The sequence below is a fragment of the Candida tropicalis genome, assembly GCF_000006335.3.
Source record: "Candida tropicalis MYA-3404 genomic scaffold supercont3.3, whole genome shotgun sequence".
In the NCBI taxonomy this organism is placed as follows: Eukaryota; Fungi; Ascomycota; class Pichiomycetes; order Serinales; family Debaryomycetaceae; genus Candida; species Candida tropicalis.
Genome location: NW_003020055.1, coordinates 1,307,696 through 1,328,006, shown reverse-complemented (window position 1 = coordinate 1,328,006; position 20,311 = coordinate 1,307,696). Strand labels below are relative to the sequence as shown.

Sequence of the window (20,311 nt, the reverse complement as noted above, 5' to 3'; positions counted from 1 at the left end):
TTCACAAGATCCATCTAATAATGCCTTCCAATTTCTTTACTAATTATTTCAACAAAAGACACCAAGAGCAACAACAGCAACAACAACAACATTACCTCCAAGAACAGCGAAGAACTTCAATTCCTTCACCTGAAGTTGAAAACGTCACACCAGTGTCCAACCCTGCAATCTCAAACTTGATTCAAGACGAAAGACCAAAGAATTTGTACCATAGATCGTCTGACAATTTAGCTATTGGTTTGTAGATCCAGAAGAAGGAAGTTTTTTAGATAAAGCTTATCATCTGCGTTCAAATGAGTCCAGTCTATTTGCTGATATCTATCTAAATCGACATTCTTATCAATGAGTAATTGCAAAAGAATGTCATTGATTTTTAGTTTTTGATAGAATCGACCGTCAATTATCCTGGTGAATATTTGATATATTTTTGACTTTAAATTGACAGTAATGGCTTTCTTGGTCGATATATGATATAATATTCTCAATATCGTTATTGCTTGTGTTGCATTTTTTCCAGTTTGGTATATGTTATAGCTTATTGCAAATAATCGATTATAGTCTAATGAATCATGAAATTGAAAATTGCTTTGAAATAATTTAAGAAACATTTGTAACATCATAAGCTTCAACTTTTGTTCTCTCACGGATGTAGATGCTTGCTCTAGTATGTCTAAACATATCACTAGATCTTCAGTTTTAGGTTCATATCTAAGTAATTCTAAAAATGATTGGTTGATTACCTTGGAATTACCTTTAAAACTACCAATAGTAAAACAGCACCCCTTCCAAAACTGCTCTTTTTCTTCATGATCCGTTATAGTTGTGTAAAAGTCAAAAAGGCATCTCCAGTACGAATTTTCATCACTTATAGGACCCCTAGAAATCAACTCAAAGGAAAGATATCGGAGTTTGTCCATCAATTCACCCGATAATCGAATTAGCTTGCGCCTAATCTCTTCATCCATCAAGTTATGTTCGGAAACCAATTCAAGCATAGAAAATCTCAACTTGCTTCCTACATCACCTTGTATCGTTGTAGTGTAATCGTCAAACAACTGGTAAAGTTCGTTTATGACAGGATACCGTTGGTAGTTCTCACATAGATTATCTAGCAAATTCTTTCGTATCTCAATATCAACTGCTGGATTCTTCATAGCTGATACAAGTACCAGTACTTGTTCTTTAGTCCAATGATTAAAGTTAAATATGACTCTTGATAACACAGTGTTAGCTCTGACAATAATGAGAAGCTCTTTAGCATTTGGCATCGAATCACAAGATTTCAAAAACTGCCCAATTTCTTCAACAAATGACGTATCATTATGTTTAATTATTTTTATGAAATTGTCCCAATGCAAATCATTCATCTCATTGGAATATACAAGGTAAAGCAAATAACCCTTAAGCAAGTTATGGTCATGCTGGAATTCAAAACTCGAAAACTTTCTTGATAATTCATCATGTGGGATCTGAGGTAATGCAAATAAGTATTGCCAACGATTTCCTTTCACTAATTTATATGAGATTTCCTGTAAATCAATAGTATATCTAGTGCCTACCACTAGCAAGTTCTTTGGCTGCAATAGTAATTTATTCAAATACTTTGCCTCTTCGCCCAGATCTCCAGAAGTTTCACATATTTCATCCAATAAAGGAGGCAACAAGAATCCCAAATCAATAGTATCAAATAGCAAATCGATAACACCATAATTAGAACTTCTTGCTTTTAATTTAACACAATTGATGGCTTCCAAAAAATTCACTATGAATTGTCCCAACTCTTCACTATTGAAATCATTATTCTGGAAGATAGTAGTACCATACCTTCCTATTAACTCCTGTATTATAGCAATGCTACATTTCTTCAAAACCAATTCCTTATCAAAGGTCAATACTTTTATCAAATCATTGAATATTAAAGCTAATTGTTCAGAATTTAAGTTATTGTTGTTCTTGACTAGTGACCATATAATAAAACACGATGAGTCTCGAATACAACTTCCCATATCGACTCGTTGGTTCCTGATTTGTAAAAATACTGATTTATGAACAACATTGACTAAACGGGAAACATACTCACCCTGGATAGCCCTGTTTAATACTAAATAACCAAAAGTTAATAATATGGTGTGATTTTTGGCTATACTTATTTCGTCATCAATTACATCCAAATTGGAGAACACAAAGTCTATCAACTGCTGTTTGTAATTGACAGCCGGTTCCGCCAATGAAGCCACGATTTTACTTAATGCCTTAGCCATGCTGTAACGTAAATTAAAGTCAAGATTGGTGATTTCTAGCAAAATATCATTGATCAAAATATTGACAATCAATTCAACCATATGGAAATCCCTCATCTGGACGTAATTTATGGATAGTTTGCTAAGTATCTTGATCAGAAACAATAAATTCAAGTTAGAAGGACTTGATTGTAGCAAAATATCATTAGTTATGCACTGGTATATTTTCGTCATTTGTTCACTGTTAAGCAGAATCTTCAGTTTTAGGATCTTGTTAATAGTCAAATAGTGACCCACCTTGTGCGTATCATCCAATCCAATCCAATGGGATAATTCGATACCCTGGAAAAATAGTTCAAAGAACTCAGTGCAATCTTTACGGACTAACAATTTTGATAGCAAAATCAGGGACATAACTTGGTTCTTACTTCCATTTGAATATTTCAGTAAATTTTTCATAGCTATGTTGTATATCGTCAGGGGTATTGTCTTATCAATGGAGCTTAACGAAAACGGTAAAAGACTTAGGGTGCACAACCAACATAACCCCACAAACACAGAAAGTTCATCTGGGGTTTCTTTAGTTATTCTGATTAGCTTGTTGATTAGGTATAATTCGCTTGGAAAGTAATTAATAATAATCTTAAACCCTCGAACTTTTCCAAAATTATAAACAATTCCCCCGATAACAGAACGGAGTGATTCTTGAGCTAGGTATAAATTTGCCAATAGATGGATGTAACTCTCTAGTGAAGTATCAAGAAGTTTGGGATTCATTTCAAATTCATTGATGAGACCATTGATTTTGCTGGAATTTGCATTAATAAGGACGTGTCTGTCATATGTCAGAATTGACGGTGAAGCCTGTTCGCTCAATCCTTCTAGTTCTTCAAGATAATAATGAATCTGGTCGTGGAGTCGAGAACTATTCTTTATGGCATCTCTCTCGTTATCAAATTCATTCATGGTTTTGGTTGTTATATCTGGTCTTCTATTTAACAAGTTGTAAGTGTTAGTACCAAGATGTTAATGTTTTCAAACTAAACCACAAATCAAATAGTTCGTGTCCTTGCACAATTACATTTTTTCTCTGAATTTTTTTTTTTTTTTTTGTTCTTTTTTTTTTTCACTGTCATCAACGAATACGACCCTTCCAACAACACAACAACTATCAATCATGTCCGGCGTTCAAAAACAGTTATTTTACCGAATAAAACAAGTCAGATCAACTATAGGGTTACCTCCAAAATATAAAGCAGTATTACAATCATTGGGCTTGACCAGAAGAAATCAAATCACATATGTTAATGTTGCTCCAACTTCAGCCAATCAATTAGCAGCCGTTAAGGAATTAGTTTCTGTTGAGTTGAGCGATATCAAGAAGACTAGACAGGAAATAAATCAAGAAAGAAAGTTCAAACCAGGTTACGAGTTGATCAAAAACGGAATGAAGAAGAGTTACGCTTAAGACATTATGAATTAATGGGTGAAAACCACATCTTGTACATATTTAATTGGGTTGTTAATATATGATAATTTATTCAATCATTGCTCTTATTTGCTATCTATATCGGCTAATTTGACAGAATGTTGTGGAAAAATGTTAACTTTAAGCTTCTGAAATTCGATTTTATCGTTACACGCAGAAGAGATCTATACTTAGAGTGCGTATCTGCTTGATATAATCGGGTAGGTGGTATAAAAGGCATTAACTAAACTGAAGATGTAATGCAAACACGTGTGTTGCGTCATATTATTCAACGTTCAAAAGTTTAAGCACCCTTCTCTTATTTGTAGTAGCATTCTTCAAATCAAATAAATTGAAGCCACGTAAAGTCAGATAGAATTTGAACATAGTCGAGTGTATATATACCTACACTCTATTGTCACTGTTTACGGTACATCATCGTTCACTGATACAGCACATCACTGTAATAAAGGTTAGAGGATCGGCACAAATGGCACACAAAGTAAACTCGGTAGAAATGAAATGAAAATAATAATAAAAACATATCCACAAATAAGCTTCACATGTACTATACTTATCTGAAGAGTTATTTCATATTGTTAACTATTTATTCAATATGGTCTGGTGAGATGACCAACAGATAGAGCCTACAGCTTTCGTTATTCTTTTTCTGCTGCCGCCATCTTTTTTTTTGCAATCGCGAACGATGTGATTGGTTCAAAACACGCAGAATTGTTCTTGTGGGCACACTCAAAGTCCATTTCAGAAGGGTTGAAAAAAAAAAAAAAAAAAAAAATAAAAAAATAGAAGGACTTTGAAAACCTACAAAATCGAATGATATTCTTTTAGATACTAAAATCAAATTCATTAATTCCCAGAGAAAGTAAAAGAACTACCATAATCTTTTATATTACTATCTATTCAATTCATCTCACAGAATCCATTCATAACTTTTCATATTTTAATACAATACATTATTCATTCAAAATAAAATAAAATAAAATAAATATTCTCTCAAAAGAAAATGTTTCAATATATAAAGGCCAGTCAAAGAAATAGGTTAACCAACTCCTTATTCAGTTCAACGTTTGCCATTTGTGTTTTATTAGTTGGTGCAAATTCAATAATACCATGTCCGGAGGATAGTAATTACAGTAATGATTCCAATGAAAAATTAAAATACCAACAAAGACAACTTATACAGAATCAACAGCTGCTTAAGAGCACTGAAGAAGGAAAGATATGATGATTATTGACGACATAAACTACATTAATATTGAGGTTTTTGCAAAACTTCAAACACAACAACGATAATGGTAATAACAACATTAATCAAACCATAATTGAGATTTCAACCATGTATTACATATTCAAACAAAAGCCATAAATACCAACGTATATATACATATATATGTATCCTTAGTAATTGAATAATTAAAACTCATCATTACAATAATACCTGTTTTCTATGTAGTCTGTTTTTATAATGTGATCAACAGTTTCAACACGTGATGATTATCACGCGCGAGAAGTCGTTTCGAGTCTCAAATTTTTATTTCTTACAAAGACGCATATCGCTTTGATCAGCAGTAAGAAAATGAGAAGATCTATCGCCTATTCTAGACAAAAGGTAAACAATGCCAATTTATATTAAAGAATGCAAAAATCCCCCTTTTTTTAATTCTTTTTTTTTTTTATTTTACTTTTTACTTTTTACTTCCTTCCTTAATTTCTTATTATTCTTTTTAGTTTACATACGGTTAGCAATGAGTTATCAATATCCTACCAAGTTTGCTCCTGTATCTACCAACTTGAACTTGTTTACAAGTAGCTTTGATCATAAAAACAAAAATGAACAAATTAGCCATACAAATCTTCCAATCCATAAACAATTTAATTCAATAGAATTCAATAGTGATCCTTTAGCTGAAATATTGAATCTTCTGAGACAGAAAATTAAAAACTATACTTTGAAGTACCCTGAAGAACCACAAATTGAATTACCAACCGACGATGATAAAGAAAATTCCCAATTTATGATACCCAGACTTACGCAATCGACACCTGTCAAACAACAACCTCCACAAATGAAGCCAGTAAAACCAAAGACGGCACACAAAGTAGACAATTTAGCTTGTCATGCTGACAATATCTTACGTATGGCAATTGACTCCACAATTATAAGTTCAAACTCATTCACCATAAATTCATTTGATGAAGAAGACGAGGATGATGAGGATAATCATCTTGATATCCATGAACACTCATTAATTGAGTTATTAAAATCAAAGAGCTCTTTCAGGGATTTGAGAAGAAAGCGTTCTACGCTCAGGTTTGATATAAATGCAGATGACATTAATTCTGTTTTATAGGAAAAATACCAATAAATGATTTACCTATACAAACACTCGTTCTAAAACTTCTAACTCATTCAAATCATAGCGCTCCAAATACTGTCGTTTAATTGCTGGATTTACCGTGGACACCAATTCCTCTCCTGGCTCTTGCAAGTTGGTGATTAACTCTTTGATCTTTGAGTTATTATTTGTTACTATGTCTAACACCCTTTGCATATCGTGATTCAATTCACCATGATCCTTCAAGCATTGTTCCACATAAAATATCACGTCTCCATAATAGTCATCTCCATTTAATGACGCTTTTATCAAGCAAGAATAAAAGCGAGGCGTCACTTCTATGCCATGATTCTTCATATAATCAAAATAGAATCTTGCACACATTTTCGATGTGGAAAGCGAGACGGATTGGAGGATTAATTTCCAAGATTCCTGATCTAAATAGTTAACAAATTCAACTCCATGTAGAAAATGCAAATTTTTCAAAACCGATACTAACCCTGTGTGATTCAAGAATACTACCATATGATTTAAAAGACAATTTATAAATATTGTTTGTGTTTTTGTATTAAAATTACCGTTGTTCATATAATTGACATGGACATTAATAAACTCATTCAAATTTGACAAGTTAGCCAATACAACGCCATACTTGGAATTGTGAATGTTTGTGTTGCCATAAAACATGGGAATTGTTTCTTCGTTTTCCTCTTCAAACACAATATTCGTATTAGAATCCAACTCTCTTGTATCTGCTTTCCAGTTTTTAAATTTGAAGTTCATACATTCAAATAAATCAACACTGGATAGATTTGTCTGGTTCACGAAAACGTTAATCAAATCTAGTATTCTCTTGATGCTTTCGTCTCCATAACTGGCATCAACTGTCGTCTCATCAGGGATGTTGTAACAATAGCTCTCGATAATGTTAATGCATAATTCTTTGCTCAATGCTTTGGTTTCATTCGACAATGCCTTGTAAACAAAATGTCCTTTGATTAAATCCTCTGTACTTTTAATATCACCACTCATTGAAATTGTATGTAGTATCTGTAGTATCAAAGTGTCAGTAAAAGTTCCAAATACGGAATTGCTGTCTATAGTGTTTTGACTTAAAACTGCGTCGTCTATCGTAAACTTTCCCGACGAAAAGTCCTTCATTATATAATTCTTGTACACAAAATTGACTATTTCGTAGTTATTGTAGTGAAGTCCAGACAGTAGGATGGAGATCCAGAGATGATCATCCACACGGAGATTGTATGCCTTAAATTGGGACATTATGAAATGTAACCTTTCAAAATCTCGAGTTTCCAACATGTGCAAAATAAAAATGTCCGGTAAATTCTTCATAAATGACACAGCTTTTCCTTGATTAACTGTCAAATGCCTCATCAACTGATTGATACTTAATTGCTTCTGTCCGGAATTGTATAAAATTAACAAATATGTTAGAACATATGCATCATATAATTCTGGTGTCCCATGGTGTACCCAAATTAGGTTCAAATAAATGACATTCAATGGCAGATGATTCATTTGAAAGACACAAAGGTACAATTTCATCAACTTTTCGAGATATAGGCTATTAAAATCATGCTCTTGGACAGACATCGATTTAAAGATGTGGTTCAACGTTTCATAATCAGCTTCATTATTAACATTCTGCCTCCTCCATTGTACAAGTAAAGACAAAGACGAATTTGGAAATCGTAACACGTCCGGCTCAATTTGACTTATAAATTCACTCAATTGTAAGTAAGTTGTGAAGCCTTGAATCGTTGATATCACATGGTTATATAGTTGTGCTTCGCTCTTAAAACGAGCTTGTATTGGCTTTGCGTGTGTGATATCTGCAGAATGAGTTTTTATAGGTTCTGGAAGTATTTCACCCGAATTCAATTTCTTTGCATACAATTTTCGAAGTTTCTTGGTGAACTTGTTATTGACCAATGATTCAGGTGGACTAGGAACACTTATTCGCGTGCTCATCGAGGCATTCTGTAGTTGTGAATTTGGCGGTCGTACACCACCAATACTAGACCAAACAAGAGTCAGTCTCGATCGCATGGTTCGTATTAACATGAGGAGTAATGTGATCCGTTGTTTCTGAAAACTATGAAATGGGTAGTACTGTAGCTAGATTGTAATCAGAAGAGTGAATCTAAAGAGGAGTGAGAAAACTCAACTTGAAAGAAAAAAAACTCTAAGCAACAGATCTGCTTGTTAAGAGAAAAAAAAAAAAATTATTCAGAACTGAGATTGTGGAGAGCTATTTCTACACTACTTGCTATTCTGAAAAATCATCCAATAAATCCGTCAATAACCCGATGAGTGGAACTGTTGTATTTTCTAGATTCTTTGCAACTGCAGGTGGTTCATCCAAGAATTCATCATTCAAAGTATTTGACAAATCAAGTAAACTTTTGCAGCGTTCAAAGTATGCAAAATTGAAACCGGAGTTGTCGAGAAAGAAGGACTATCTTCGTGATGAGATTGCCACCAAGACTATAGAAAGATTGGCATTTATAACTAGACCAATGGATAATTTGTTGGATTTTGGTAGTAATGCCGGAAACTTCTTGAATCAGTTGTCTACAATTACAAAGATTCCTTCAAGTGCCGATGAGGTGGAGACCAAGGTCATTGAGCAATTGAACAATGATAAAGAAGTCGTGAGAAATAAAATCAAAACATTAACAATGCTTGACTCATCAAAGGATTTGGTGTTTCGTGACAAAGACCTTGCGCAAGATGTCAAATTCCCAGGAGAAGTGGTCAGGGTAGTTTCCGATGAAGAGGATTTCAGTAATGAAGTATTCCAACATGAGAACCAATACGATGCGGTGATTTCAAACTTGAGTTTACATTGGATAAATAACTTACCAGAGACATTATCACTGATTCATAAGATCTTGAAAAAAGACGGTTTTTTCATGGCAACTTTGTTTGGTGGTGACACGTTGTACGAGTTAAGGACATCGTTACAATTAGCAGAATTAGAAAGAAAAGGAGGAATATCACCTAGAGTGAGTCCGTTGGTTCATTTAAATGATGTTGGCTCCTTGCTAAATAAGGCTGGTTTTTCTATGTTAACAATAGATTCTGAAGATATAGTCGTTGGTGGATTTCCAGATATCATTAGTCTATGTGAGGATTTGCAAATAATGGGAGAGAATAATTCTATATTGAGTAGGAGCTATTTGGATAGAGATGTGTTAGTTGCTGCTGATCAAATCTACAGAAGTCTCCATGGTGAACCAGAAGGCTTGCCGGCAACTTTCTCAGTAGTGTTTTTCATTGGCTGGAAGAACTGATCTTACTACTGATAAGATGAAGTTGATGACAGCACAGGATTGTATATAGTTTGAGTCTCATATTTTTCAATATATATCTTATCTAACACTGGTTTTATTACTCAAATAGCATTCATTTGAAAGTAGGTTAGTAGTTATCGACCAATCAGAACAACACGGAGAATAAGAGTATGAAGTACGACATAGGTTTAGTATCAAAGAACTAACTCCGTTTCACTATAACGAATAACTGGAAAAGCAATTCACTTAGAAAACATTTCATCAAGAAAAACATAATACTCCAAATATCTCTGATTATGAATATATTGTCATCTAATCTTTGTTGCGGATCAGATTTCAATGATTTAATACTGTCTTTGATATTGTGTGGCAATTCTACACGACGCGTTGGGTCCAAAAAAATTTTACAACGCGTGTGAGAATCCCTAAACCATCTTGACTTCCAAAAAAAATAAAATGGAAAAAGAAAATTCAACCAAGGTTGTTTCCATGACACGTTTTGTATGTTTCGAGCATTGGCCATCCATCGTACTTCAATATCAAACATTCTAATTAAACCAAATCAACAGTCCTTGATGTCAAATAGAAAACAACAATCTTTGGCACGCTTCTTTCCAGGCATGTCCCAACTGGCAGTCTCTAGCCAGAACCACAAGAAACAACAATCTATCAACAGGTACTTTGGATCATCATCAAACAATTCAAGTCCAACTAAATCACAGACGCAAAAGCGTGAAGCAACCCCACCTGAATCTTCATCTCCTTCAAAAAAGCCTAAAATTGGGAGCTCCTCACCTTCTGCGGACTTGGAAAATGACACAGTAGCTCCAGTTTCCCCAACTACTGATACCACAACAAAACTTAAACATAGCGAAGATCTGTCCCGTTTAGAAAATGAAAAGTTGATTGAGCTCTCAGAGAAACAGAAATTGGAACACCGAAATGAAAATTTGGGTCCTAAAATACCTTATGCGAAATTGACATCTGTTTTTGAAGTTGTTGACAAAGAATCCAGTAGGTTAAAAATTACTGCAATTGTGTCGCAGTTTTTCTTGGAAATATTGCAGCAACTGACTGTGGACAAGTTGGTCAAAATTGTTTATTTGTCGATAAATAAATTGGGTCCAGACTATGCTCAGGGTTTAGAGTTGGGTTTGGGTGAGACAATTTTAATCAAAGCCATTAGCGAGTGTTACGGACGTTCACCAGCAAAAATCAAGGCCGAAATGGTCAAAAGTGGTGATTTGGGAGATATTGCTCAGAAATCTAGATCAATGCAGCCACCCATGTTTAAGCCTGCTCCGCTAGATATAGACACTGTTTTTGAGAATTTGCAGCAGATTGCAAAATCCAATGGTAAGGATTCTCAGTCAAAAAAGATTGGTCTTATCAAAAAAATGTTGAGTGCCTGTGATCCGAAAGCCAACGAAGCAAAATTCTTGATTCGTTCTTTGGCAGGTAAATTGAGAATTGGTATTGCAGAGAAGACCTTGGTTGTTGGATTGGCTCAAGCGTTTGTGAACTTTGAAAATAAAACCAATAAAAGAATAAATCCCGACAAATTAGCTGAAGCTGAAGAAATTGTCAAAGAAGCCATCTCTAGGGTTCCAAATTATGAAGTTGTGCTAAAGAAAGCTTACGAACATGGGATCTTCAACTTGTTGGACCATGTTCATGTTACCCCTGGTATTCCGCTAAAGGCTATGTTAGCAAAACCTACTAAGTCAATTGGTGAGATTTTTGATCGTTTCCAAGATGCTGAATTTACTTGCGAATACAAATATGATGGTTTCAGAGCTCAAGTGCATGTTTTGAGTGATGGTACTGTCAAGGTTTATTCACGTAATTTGGAGGATATGACAGAAACGTACCCAGATTTGGTATCCATTGTGAATGAATTCACTACTGATAAAAGTTCAGTTTCATTTATTTTGGATTGTGAAGCTGTTGCCTGGGACAGAATTCAGCACAAGATTTTGCCTTTCCAAAGATTAACTACCAGAAAGAGAAAGGATGTGAACGAGGAAGATATCACGGTCAATATTTGCTTATATGCCTTTGATTTGTTATATTTTCAAGATGAATCTCTCTTAACCAGATCATTGGCAGACAGAAGAAAACTATTGCATGAAAAGTTCAAACCAATTGATGAAAAATTTCAGTTTGCTACTGCTAAAGATTCGTCGTCAAACTTGGAAGTCTTGCAGACATTCTTAGATCAGTCGATCAAGGACTCGTGTGAAGGGTTGATGGTTAAAATGTTGAACGGACCTGATTCATTTTACGAGCCATCAAAAAGATCCCGTAACTGGTTGAAATTAAAGAAGGATTACCTTGCGGGAGTAGGAGATTCTTTGGATTTGGTTGTCATTGGTGCCTACAGTGGGAAGGGTAAGAGAACTGGTACCTATGGTGGTTTTCTATTGGCCTCATACAATCAAGACACGGGTGACTTGGAAACGTGCTGTAAAATTGGTACTGGTTTCAGTGATGAAGACTTGGCAAGCTTGTATAAAAAATTGCATCCAACAGAAATCAAGACACCTAAGAAGTATTTTGTGTATGAAACCAACAACTCGAATGCGGTTCCCGATGTGTGGTTTGAACCTAGTTTGCTTTTTGAAGTCTTGACTGCTGACTTGTCTTTGAGTCCTATTTACAAGACTGGACATCAAGAGTTTGGTAAAGGTATTTCGTTGAGGTTTCCAAGATTTATTAGACTTAGAGAAGACAAGAACATTGAGGACGCTACTAGCTCGACGCAAGTCTGTGAGTTCTATGAAAACCAAGCTCTGGTTAATTAGATACGTGTATGATTGACTTTGTCTAATATATAGAGACCTATTTACAATATTATAAATAATTTCAAGATTGGCCATCTTTTCTACTTTCTCTAAGTTTCAGTTTAATTTTATCTTTCAAGTCAGCTCTTCTGGATTTGACTCCACCTGAGCCAAAGTTTAATTCCATATGATCTGACGATGCCGTTTCAACCAATGGGGGACGTCTTGATTTCATCTGTGAGGAACCATTAGCACTATTGGAAACATGAGGTATGTTGGCCATTGAATTGACTCTTGAAGCAGCTAGAGATTGTGGGTCTAATTCCAAATCTGCGTTCTTGGCGTTCTTGTGCAAAACATAGTCGGAAAACATTGGAAGATTGGTCAATGAATTGTCTGAGTTCAATAAGGAAACACCATCACTCATGGAAGAAGAATTCTTCAACTCAGAGTCGTCATCTTGATCTGCAAACTTTTTCTTAGCTTTACGTCTTGCCAAGCGTCGTTGACGTAATTCCTCAGTCTTCAATTCTTCTTCTTCGTCACTATCAATATAATTGACTTCTCCGTTAATATTCAATGATTTCTGCAATTCGAGCAAATTGAAATCATTTGGATACAACTGAGGTCCGTAGCTATTGACGAGTTCGGTAATCTCTTCACTTAATTCAGCTCTCATTTTTTTCAATTCCTTGATTGAAGATCCAGAAGTTATAGACAAATACAATGGACGAATGGACTTCAATAAATCCATACCTTGTTCTCCAGTTACCAACGCAGAATAAGTCACCAATACCCCACAGATGTACAAGAAAATCCAGACCCAGAATAATCTCCAATGCAGAAAATAGTTATGAGTTGAACAGTAATAGGTACCAATACTGGCATAAAAGGAGTAGACCACTGGTGCAATACCCATGGCAACCAAAATTTTCCATGTGGCAATAACATCATTTGCTTGAATTTTGACAACGGAATTAGCTAATGCTTCTTTTGCCTTCTTTCTGGAGATCATCTTACTAGATATGAAAACTGGTGAAAACAAAATGGCCCCTGGTAACGCCAAAATGAACAAACATATGACCTCGAAAAGTCTGATGAAGAAGCTTGGTATCAAGGCAATTTTATGGGTCTTGTCGTTACAACTTTCGACGTGATGGTCCGGTAAATGCAAAGTTTTAAGAAATTCGTTATATGCCATAACTTTGTCCTTAAGTTCTTGCACTTTTGGAACGTTCTTGAAGTGTTCGTAACCGATGACTAATCTTCTATTCATTTCAACAATCAATGGCAATGGCAATTGCTGAGCAAAATTTCCAGCATATAATCGTCTTGCTGCTTGAATCAACATCAATGTCTCAAAATCTTGACAAGTAACAGTAACAGCTTTTAAACCAGTGGTTATGATGTCCAACAAGTCCTTTACAGCCTCACGGTTGGTTTCAGGATTGGAGTATTTTTTCACCAACTCTTTAGGAATTTCGATTGGATCACCAAATTCAACAACAGCTCTACTTCTAAATTTATGGGCACTAAAATAATTCATACCACATGGAACAATCTTAATATTACAGTCTGGGTTTTTGTCCATTGCCCCAAGAGCCATGACAGCGACACCTGCTTTCAAAGGTAACAAATCTGGACGATCGTGAGATCCTCCCTCAGGGAAAATACCAATACAGCCCTCATCTGCCAAATGATCAAAGACCATTTGATAGACTTGCTTTTGGTCAACTTTGTCAGCACGCTTGAAGGATGTGCCTTGGGATAATAATTCTTTGATTTTTTCCAGATTTTTAAACTCCTTACGTATAAGTAACTCTGTGTCCGAGATGATTTCTGCCACTTCAGAAGCACCCAATGACTGTGGTAACGCAATTAAACCCTTCACCATGCACTCTGTAGTAAACTTGGTGTTCTTCCCAATGATCTTTAATGGATTGCTCTCGAAATCAATAAATATTTTACCACTGCCCTTGGTTAAACAGTCTTGTGGTCTAATAACTGGAATTGACAATTGGCATTTTGCCATTGTCCCAACTGCTTTCAATTGATACGATTTTGCTGCAATTAAGAATGATATTCTTCGGTTTGCTTCTCTTTTAACTTGGTTCATCAACACAATTGGGTCGACAAATTGGTTATGATGAGGAGCTGCAACAAAAATAACAGGACCTTCTCTGGGAATCTTAAAGGCTCCCCTGGGTCTAATTTCTCTAAAAAAACAGTCAAAGATTACTGATAAAAGCCATAATAAACAATCATAAATAACCAATCTGTATCGCTTTGGTTTCTCGTAATGGAGACTGAAAGAACTTGGTGACAGTGACATTGTTTGTTACTACACCCAACTCAATAGCCAAATAGGGATTTAGGGATCTAGAATTAAAGTAAACTAGGTAAATAATTCCCGAAAGAAAACTGAATTGTAGGAGGGGCAAGCAGGAAGTCCACAATTTATGTGTTTAATTTAAATGTGTGTGTGTGTTAATTAACTCTAAGAAATAATTGGATGGACGGAAATGATCTCACTCCAGAACAACAAAAGGGAAAAAAAAAATAGCCAGATGAGCGAACAATTTTGTGCGTACGTTTCTAAGTGTATTAAATTAAATTTGAACTTTAGAATGAGAATGTTTTCCAAGTTTTATATACATTTTGTATGGATCATTCTCGCGGCTCTTCTAAAAGTATTGTTCAAACTTTTGTTAGTTGGTATTTTTTTTCTTTAGCTGGGATAACGCGATACAAACTTGGTTCACCAATCCGTATTGTCGTTTTTGTGGCATTTTCGGAGTGTGGGAACAAAAAAAAAAGCCCAACAAACGCCTTAGTAAAAATAGTACACTTCCGCGGCTCCGATAAAATCCTACAAAGATCTCAACAGTTCTTGAGAATTCCATTATTCTCACGTGCTATAACAGAAAGCCTCGATATATGTTTACTCTGGTCTACCATGGACCAAAAATTGTTGATCTACAGATGGATTTGGTGTCAGAACATTATTAGACGTAATGAGATATGGTTAGAAGCGAGAATGCTGTAACAATTGTGATTATTGTGCAACTTTGGTAACTGGTATATCTCAGTCTTATTAAGATGCAAAGTAAAACAACAAGGTACATTTTGCAATGATTTCCCCTATTTTGGATACAAACAAACATTACTGACAAAGGTGGTTTGGACGATGATTTACTTAATGTTTCAGATGGAGTGCTGAATTGTGTTTTGAATTGTTATTCTGTAGGAAATATCACCTTTCAAAGGGATAATGGGAAGAATACCAAAACTAATAGTTGATTTTAAAACAAAAGCTACAGTCTTGAAAAGCAATGGGGCATTCTTGAACCTGTGGAGAACATACGGGTGTGATGTGTCTCCCATAAAATTGTTAATTTTCAAGGAAGTGACATTCCAGAAAACGTAAAGATCTGTATAATTAAAAGTATCTATAAATTGTTCAAACTGTACCTTCTGTGCATCTACATTTAGATGATAGGTGGAGTCTATACTTCAAATATGGCACATTCACTAATTATCTCTATTGATATGGTATCTGCATTCAAGCTGACATTCCCTTATCCCCGAATGAGATACAATCCAATTGTCTGGGTCATAAGGTGTCGAGAGAGAACTGCAACGACTGATAACCTTGAGTACCATTTCGTTAAATAACCACTTGTCTTGAGTAATTATTACAAAAACAACGTATACCTATTTAATGCACATGAAGCTATTTGCGTTCACACAATAGCTCCATCGTTTTCTAATTCATTAAGATGGCGGAATGGGCCAAATCTTAATTTTCAGTTGAAAAGAGCAACTTTCAGATAATGATATCAATGTATCTCCAACGTATATTGACCCTGGGAATGCTGTTTGCGCTCCTTTCAAGCAGGGATCTTTTCAACTTCAGAGGGTTCAAATTGTTCCGCGTTCTATCGTAATTACAGAACGGATCTCAGTTTCGGTTTGCCCATGGAGTCACGTGGTGATTGGTTTTGTGTCATTTTTGACTAAGCTTTTCTTTTGGTATGCCCCATACATTATTCTTTGGTATGCCAACGTCTTGTTTGGTATGATTCTTGGGGAGCTTTATGTTATGCTCGGCTGATGTTATATTGTTATGCTCGGCCGAAATTAGTTTGTTATGCTCGGCTCAATGTTTATTTGATATGCCCGGCTCCATGTTTATTTGATATGCTCGGGTAAAACTAATTTGATATGCTCGGGTGAATCTATTTTTGGTATGCTTGGTGGTCCCTATTTGATATGCTTGGTGGTCCCTATTTGTTATGCTCGGCCGAAACTAATTTGATATGCCTCTTGGAACGTTGTTTGTTATGCTCGGCTGAATGTTATTTGTTATGCCTCTTCCAACGTTTTATGGTATGCCCGGTGAACCCTGTATGTTATGTTGGGCTGGATCATATATGATATGCCCGGTGATTGTATCTAGAGTTTTGTGATTCACCGACCCTGAATGCGTCATCTTGTTGCAAGCTTTCCTAAAGCTCAATCATCAAGGGACCTGAGGCATGACCGGAACTATGTGTTGAAGGTCGGAAGTGCTTAGCATGTGTGGAAGCCAATGTTTGACAGAGGTGTCCACTTGATATCCTGGTAGTTGCCAAATCATTATAGGAGTATGGCATTTCAATCTGACTGATCAGGCAGTCATATTTGTAGGATAAGATCATGAATTCAAGGTGACCATTTCCCGTTAATTATCAATGTATTACCAAGTTATCTGCAGCTTTAATTGATGGATAGTAGGGTAATAGATTGACTATAGCCAACATGTAGACTAATAGATAGAATACCAGGACTAAAGCGTGAAATAAAGACAAATATTCCACACATTAAACATGCCATTGGTGTACTTTATTAGCTGTATTTCAAGATCCACAACCTATAATACTAATGGGGTTGTCTGAACCTGTGATAGCAACAGTTGCAGCAGCTACACATGCTGTAGCAACGGCTCTGTGATTAGTAGTAGGCATAATAATTACCAAATCTATTTCAGTATAAGTTTACATACAATACCATATGATAAAGCAGACGTATATACAGCTATCCATTGTGTGATCCTAGTATATCAGCTGCCCTTTTGATAACACACGTTCTGCTATTCTACCAACACACATGCAACGTACAATGCCAGTGTTTCTTCATACATTATATCAAGCTTTACTTCATTATATTGGTGGCATTGGCACAACCAACGTTCTTCAGAGCATCATACACCAAAAGAGATCACTATCAGTGTCATCTCCTGATCTTTGCAAGTAATTTGGGTATTGTCATTGTTGGTGTCTATTCGACTATGAAATGTCGTTTGCACCCTTTGTCGCAAGTTCAATATTGCATGTCGCATCTACCGTGTCGCATAAATCATGTCGGATGTACCATGTCGCGTATCTCGTGTCTCATACACCATGTCGCATCAACCATGTCGCATTAACCATGTCGCTGGTACCTACGACATGTGTATCCATGCGACACATATGACAGGCGACATTTTAAGGTTTATCCGATATAAGACATTTTTGACAGAAAAAAGTTTGACACTCAGGTAATGTCAGAAACACACATTTTAGCTGCCACGCGACATTGCGGAAAAGTAAAAGTAAAAGTAAAAGCGGAGATATCAGAAAGTCGCACGACTGTCGCCCTTTTTCCGTGTCGCAAAATTCTACAACTAATTGTACGTGTGGAAACTATTGCCAAACACAGCAAAGATATTTGTATAGGCATATGGAGACTGAATAAGACTTAGAATGCAGTTATTCAAATATGAGAGGTATTACGTAGGATACCGGAACACTGCTGACCCGGAAGTGGGAAAGTATCGGGTCATATTGTTGGAAAGGGTCTTACATATAGATCACAAAGCCTGGCTTCCTTTTCAAGGTGACGCATATCATTAACGAAGAATAACATAAAAGCGCTCGACTAATGGAATAACAAAAAATGAGTGGAGGCAGCTGCATAACAAAAAGATCTTTGTGTTCTATCATATCAAACTCCTGGCATAGCAAAGTTATTTTTGTTATGCTGCTTATTTCGATATGCTAGCTATTTCGATATGCTAGTTATTTCGATATGCTGATTATTTGATACGCTGACTAGTTTGATATGTTGATTATTTCGATATGTTGACTAGTTTGATATGCTGATTATTTTGATATGTTGTTTATTTGTTATGATAATTTATTGTTATGCTCTATATTTGTTATGTCATTTGTTTGTTATGCTCTATATTTGTTATGCTGTGTGTTTGTTATGCTCGATATTTGGTATGCTGATTTATTTGATATGGCATTTATTTGATATGGCATTTATTTGATATGGCATTTATTTGTTATGATATATATTTGTTATTCTCTATATATGTTATGCTCGATATTTGTTATGCTTGTTGTTCATTTTTTTTGTTATGCTGCGAAACACTTTGATATGCACTAGTAAATTTATTTGTTATCCAGCTAGTTGATGTGTTTTCTGGTATGCTAGTTCTATTTATGGTATGATCGTATCTCACACTGTTTCTATACTCTATTCCTCACATCATTTCGTGTTATATAAACGTAATTTACAAGTACACTAACTTAAAATTCAAACTGATGGGAAATTTTGATGGTGTTTTGCTGCAAATTTATACAGAAAATGCACAACAAATAGAAAACACATATATCTAGTAATCACAATGTAACATATATCAAAATGAACACGTACACATCCCAAAATACACGTTTTCACCTTGATTTCACGCTGTTTCCAGGCATCTGTGATCCTGTACTGTTAGCAGTAGACAACTCTGTGGCGCTACCAAAAGTCAAATTTGCCACATCGCACGACCACCGCGGAATTTCCTCTAAATGAACCAATTACAGATTAGCACCTGGTAACAGGTGTTGGTGGACAAAAGGAGACACAATGGACGTGTGTGTCTCTATTATGGTGTTGTAAAATGTTATGTGTTGTCAAGTTGGAGTACTCACATGTGTGTTAGTGTCAATTGCAACACACAAGAACCTCTTAGTGGAGACCAACAATAGCAAATGCCAGCTCAGCAATTAGAAGTAGCTATTTATACTGCATCGTTTTCCTTCACCAATCTCTTGCCTGAAATCAAATTTCTGGGTACTTTCTTGTGGTGGTTCCCTACACTTTTTCGGGTAATTTGCCCCTGTATTTTCGGGCTGTTGCAAAAGTTTTTTCTAAGGGTGTAGGATACAAACACAGACACAGACGCAGGTATCAAACACAAAAAGGGGGGGGGGGTGAACTGACCATACATAAGGGTGTTTTCTGACCACGTTAATAATGGAGTTCAGGTGGATTGGACAGTTTTCAGTGACGTCTGGATGGTTTTAATGTTGATTTTTCTTACATTTTCGGGTCGATTTGGGTAGTTTGGAACGGTGATTCTGGTGACTTGTTTTTGTAATCTCAGTGGTGGTTGTAAAAAATTTAACAGCAAATCTAGCTGGATATGGTAATTGTAGATAAAGTAGATCTATGCATTTTTGTCTATGCTTGTGAACAATTAGTTTTTCTAAGGATAACGGATACAATCTGTAAATTGCTTTCTATTAATTTGCAGCAACAGAAGTATAGGTTGCATTCCTCTTCGTGTCGAATAATTGCTCTTGTAGGATATATTGTAGTTAATTCTCTGGTGAGAAACATCATTATATCGCCAAAAAGTGGTAACTTCACTACGATATAAAAAGTGGCAACTCACTATGTTTCAAAAAACGGGAAACTTCATTATGCTTCCAGAAATGGAAAACTTATTCATGTTGAAAAGTTTGGAAACTTCTACTACATTTTCAATCAGCTTTGCTGTAAACTCAGAGACGCTCTCGGGCGTAGGTGACAAAAATTCGCGTTGGCCAGTGCGACCTTTTCTCGCCGTCACAAGCATCTTGATACTACATTTCAATGCGACAATTTGTGTGCGATAGGGTGGGTGGATAGTCGAATTCAGTCCACCCATTATTGCTAGTCAATACACCAATTGGGATTATATTCTAGATAATATAGCCACCACTAAATCTTAATGTAGGTGTAGTCCATGGGTATACTGAAGTAGAAATGGCAATACGCTGAGCAAATTTAGAATGCCAATGCGGTA

General features: G+C 35.7%; 8 protein-coding genes across 8 annotated transcripts; 5 read left to right on the top strand and 3 right to left on the bottom strand. All coding sequences in view use genetic code 12, as the record gives it.

Moving 5' to 3' along the window:
* Positions 1 to 227: 227 nt before the first annotated feature.
* Positions 228 to 3,206, bottom strand: CTRG_02636 (uncharacterized protein; the record flags this gene model as incomplete). Its single annotated transcript, XM_002548293.1, has 1 exon — positions 228 to 3,206. One exon carries the CDS (start codon positions 3,204 to 3,206, stop codon positions 228 to 230), a length of 2,979 nt encoding a protein of 992 aa, XP_002548339.1.
* A 211-nt stretch (positions 3,207 to 3,417) lies between these two features.
* On the top strand, positions 3,418 to 3,708 carry MRPL33 (mitochondrial 54S ribosomal protein uL30m; the record flags this gene model as incomplete). Its single annotated transcript, XM_002548292.1, has 1 exon — positions 3,418 to 3,708. One exon carries the CDS (start codon positions 3,418 to 3,420, stop codon positions 3,706 to 3,708), a length of 291 nt encoding a protein of 96 aa, XP_002548338.1.
* A 1,637-nt stretch (positions 3,709 to 5,345) lies between these two features.
* CTRG_02634 (uncharacterized protein) lies at positions 5,346 to 6,080 on the top strand (the record flags this gene model as incomplete). The annotated part of the gene is made up of 1 exon (XM_002548291.1): positions 5,346 to 6,080. One exon carries the CDS (start codon positions 5,346 to 5,348, stop codon positions 6,078 to 6,080), a length of 735 nt encoding a protein of 244 aa, XP_002548337.1.
* A 24-nt stretch (positions 6,081 to 6,104) lies between these two features.
* Positions 6,105 to 8,150, bottom strand: CTRG_02633 (uncharacterized protein; the record flags this gene model as incomplete). Its single annotated transcript, XM_002548290.1, has 1 exon — positions 6,105 to 8,150. The coding sequence occupies one exon, from the start codon at positions 8,148 to 8,150 to the stop codon at positions 6,105 to 6,107; it is 2,046 nt and encodes a 681-aa protein (XP_002548336.1).
* Positions 8,151 to 8,395: 245 nt separating this feature from the next.
* CTRG_02632 (uncharacterized protein) lies at positions 8,396 to 9,382 on the top strand (the record flags this gene model as incomplete). The annotated part of the gene is made up of 1 exon (XM_002548289.1): positions 8,396 to 9,382. The coding sequence occupies one exon, from the start codon at positions 8,396 to 8,398 to the stop codon at positions 9,380 to 9,382; it is 987 nt and encodes a 328-aa protein (XP_002548335.1).
* Positions 9,383 to 9,885: 503 nt separating this feature from the next.
* On the top strand, positions 9,886 to 12,186 carry CTRG_02631 (DNA ligase (ATP); the record flags this gene model as incomplete). Its single annotated transcript, XM_002548288.1, has 1 exon — positions 9,886 to 12,186. One exon carries the CDS (start codon positions 9,886 to 9,888, stop codon positions 12,184 to 12,186), a length of 2,301 nt encoding a protein of 766 aa, XP_002548334.1.
* A 61-nt stretch (positions 12,187 to 12,247) lies between these two features.
* On the bottom strand, positions 12,248 to 14,497 carry SCT1 (bifunctional glycerol-3-phosphate/glycerone-phosphate O-acyltransferase; the record flags this gene model as incomplete). Its single annotated transcript, XM_002548287.1, has 1 exon — positions 12,248 to 14,497. One exon carries the CDS (start codon positions 14,495 to 14,497, stop codon positions 12,248 to 12,250), a length of 2,250 nt encoding a protein of 749 aa, XP_002548333.1.
* Positions 14,498 to 14,827: 330 nt separating this feature from the next.
* On the top strand, positions 14,828 to 15,211 carry CTRG_02629 (uncharacterized protein; the record flags this gene model as incomplete). The annotated part of the gene is made up of 1 exon (XM_002548286.1): positions 14,828 to 15,211. One exon carries the CDS (start codon positions 14,828 to 14,830, stop codon positions 15,209 to 15,211), a length of 384 nt encoding a protein of 127 aa, XP_002548332.1.
* Positions 15,212 to 20,311: the final 5,100 nt, after the last annotated feature.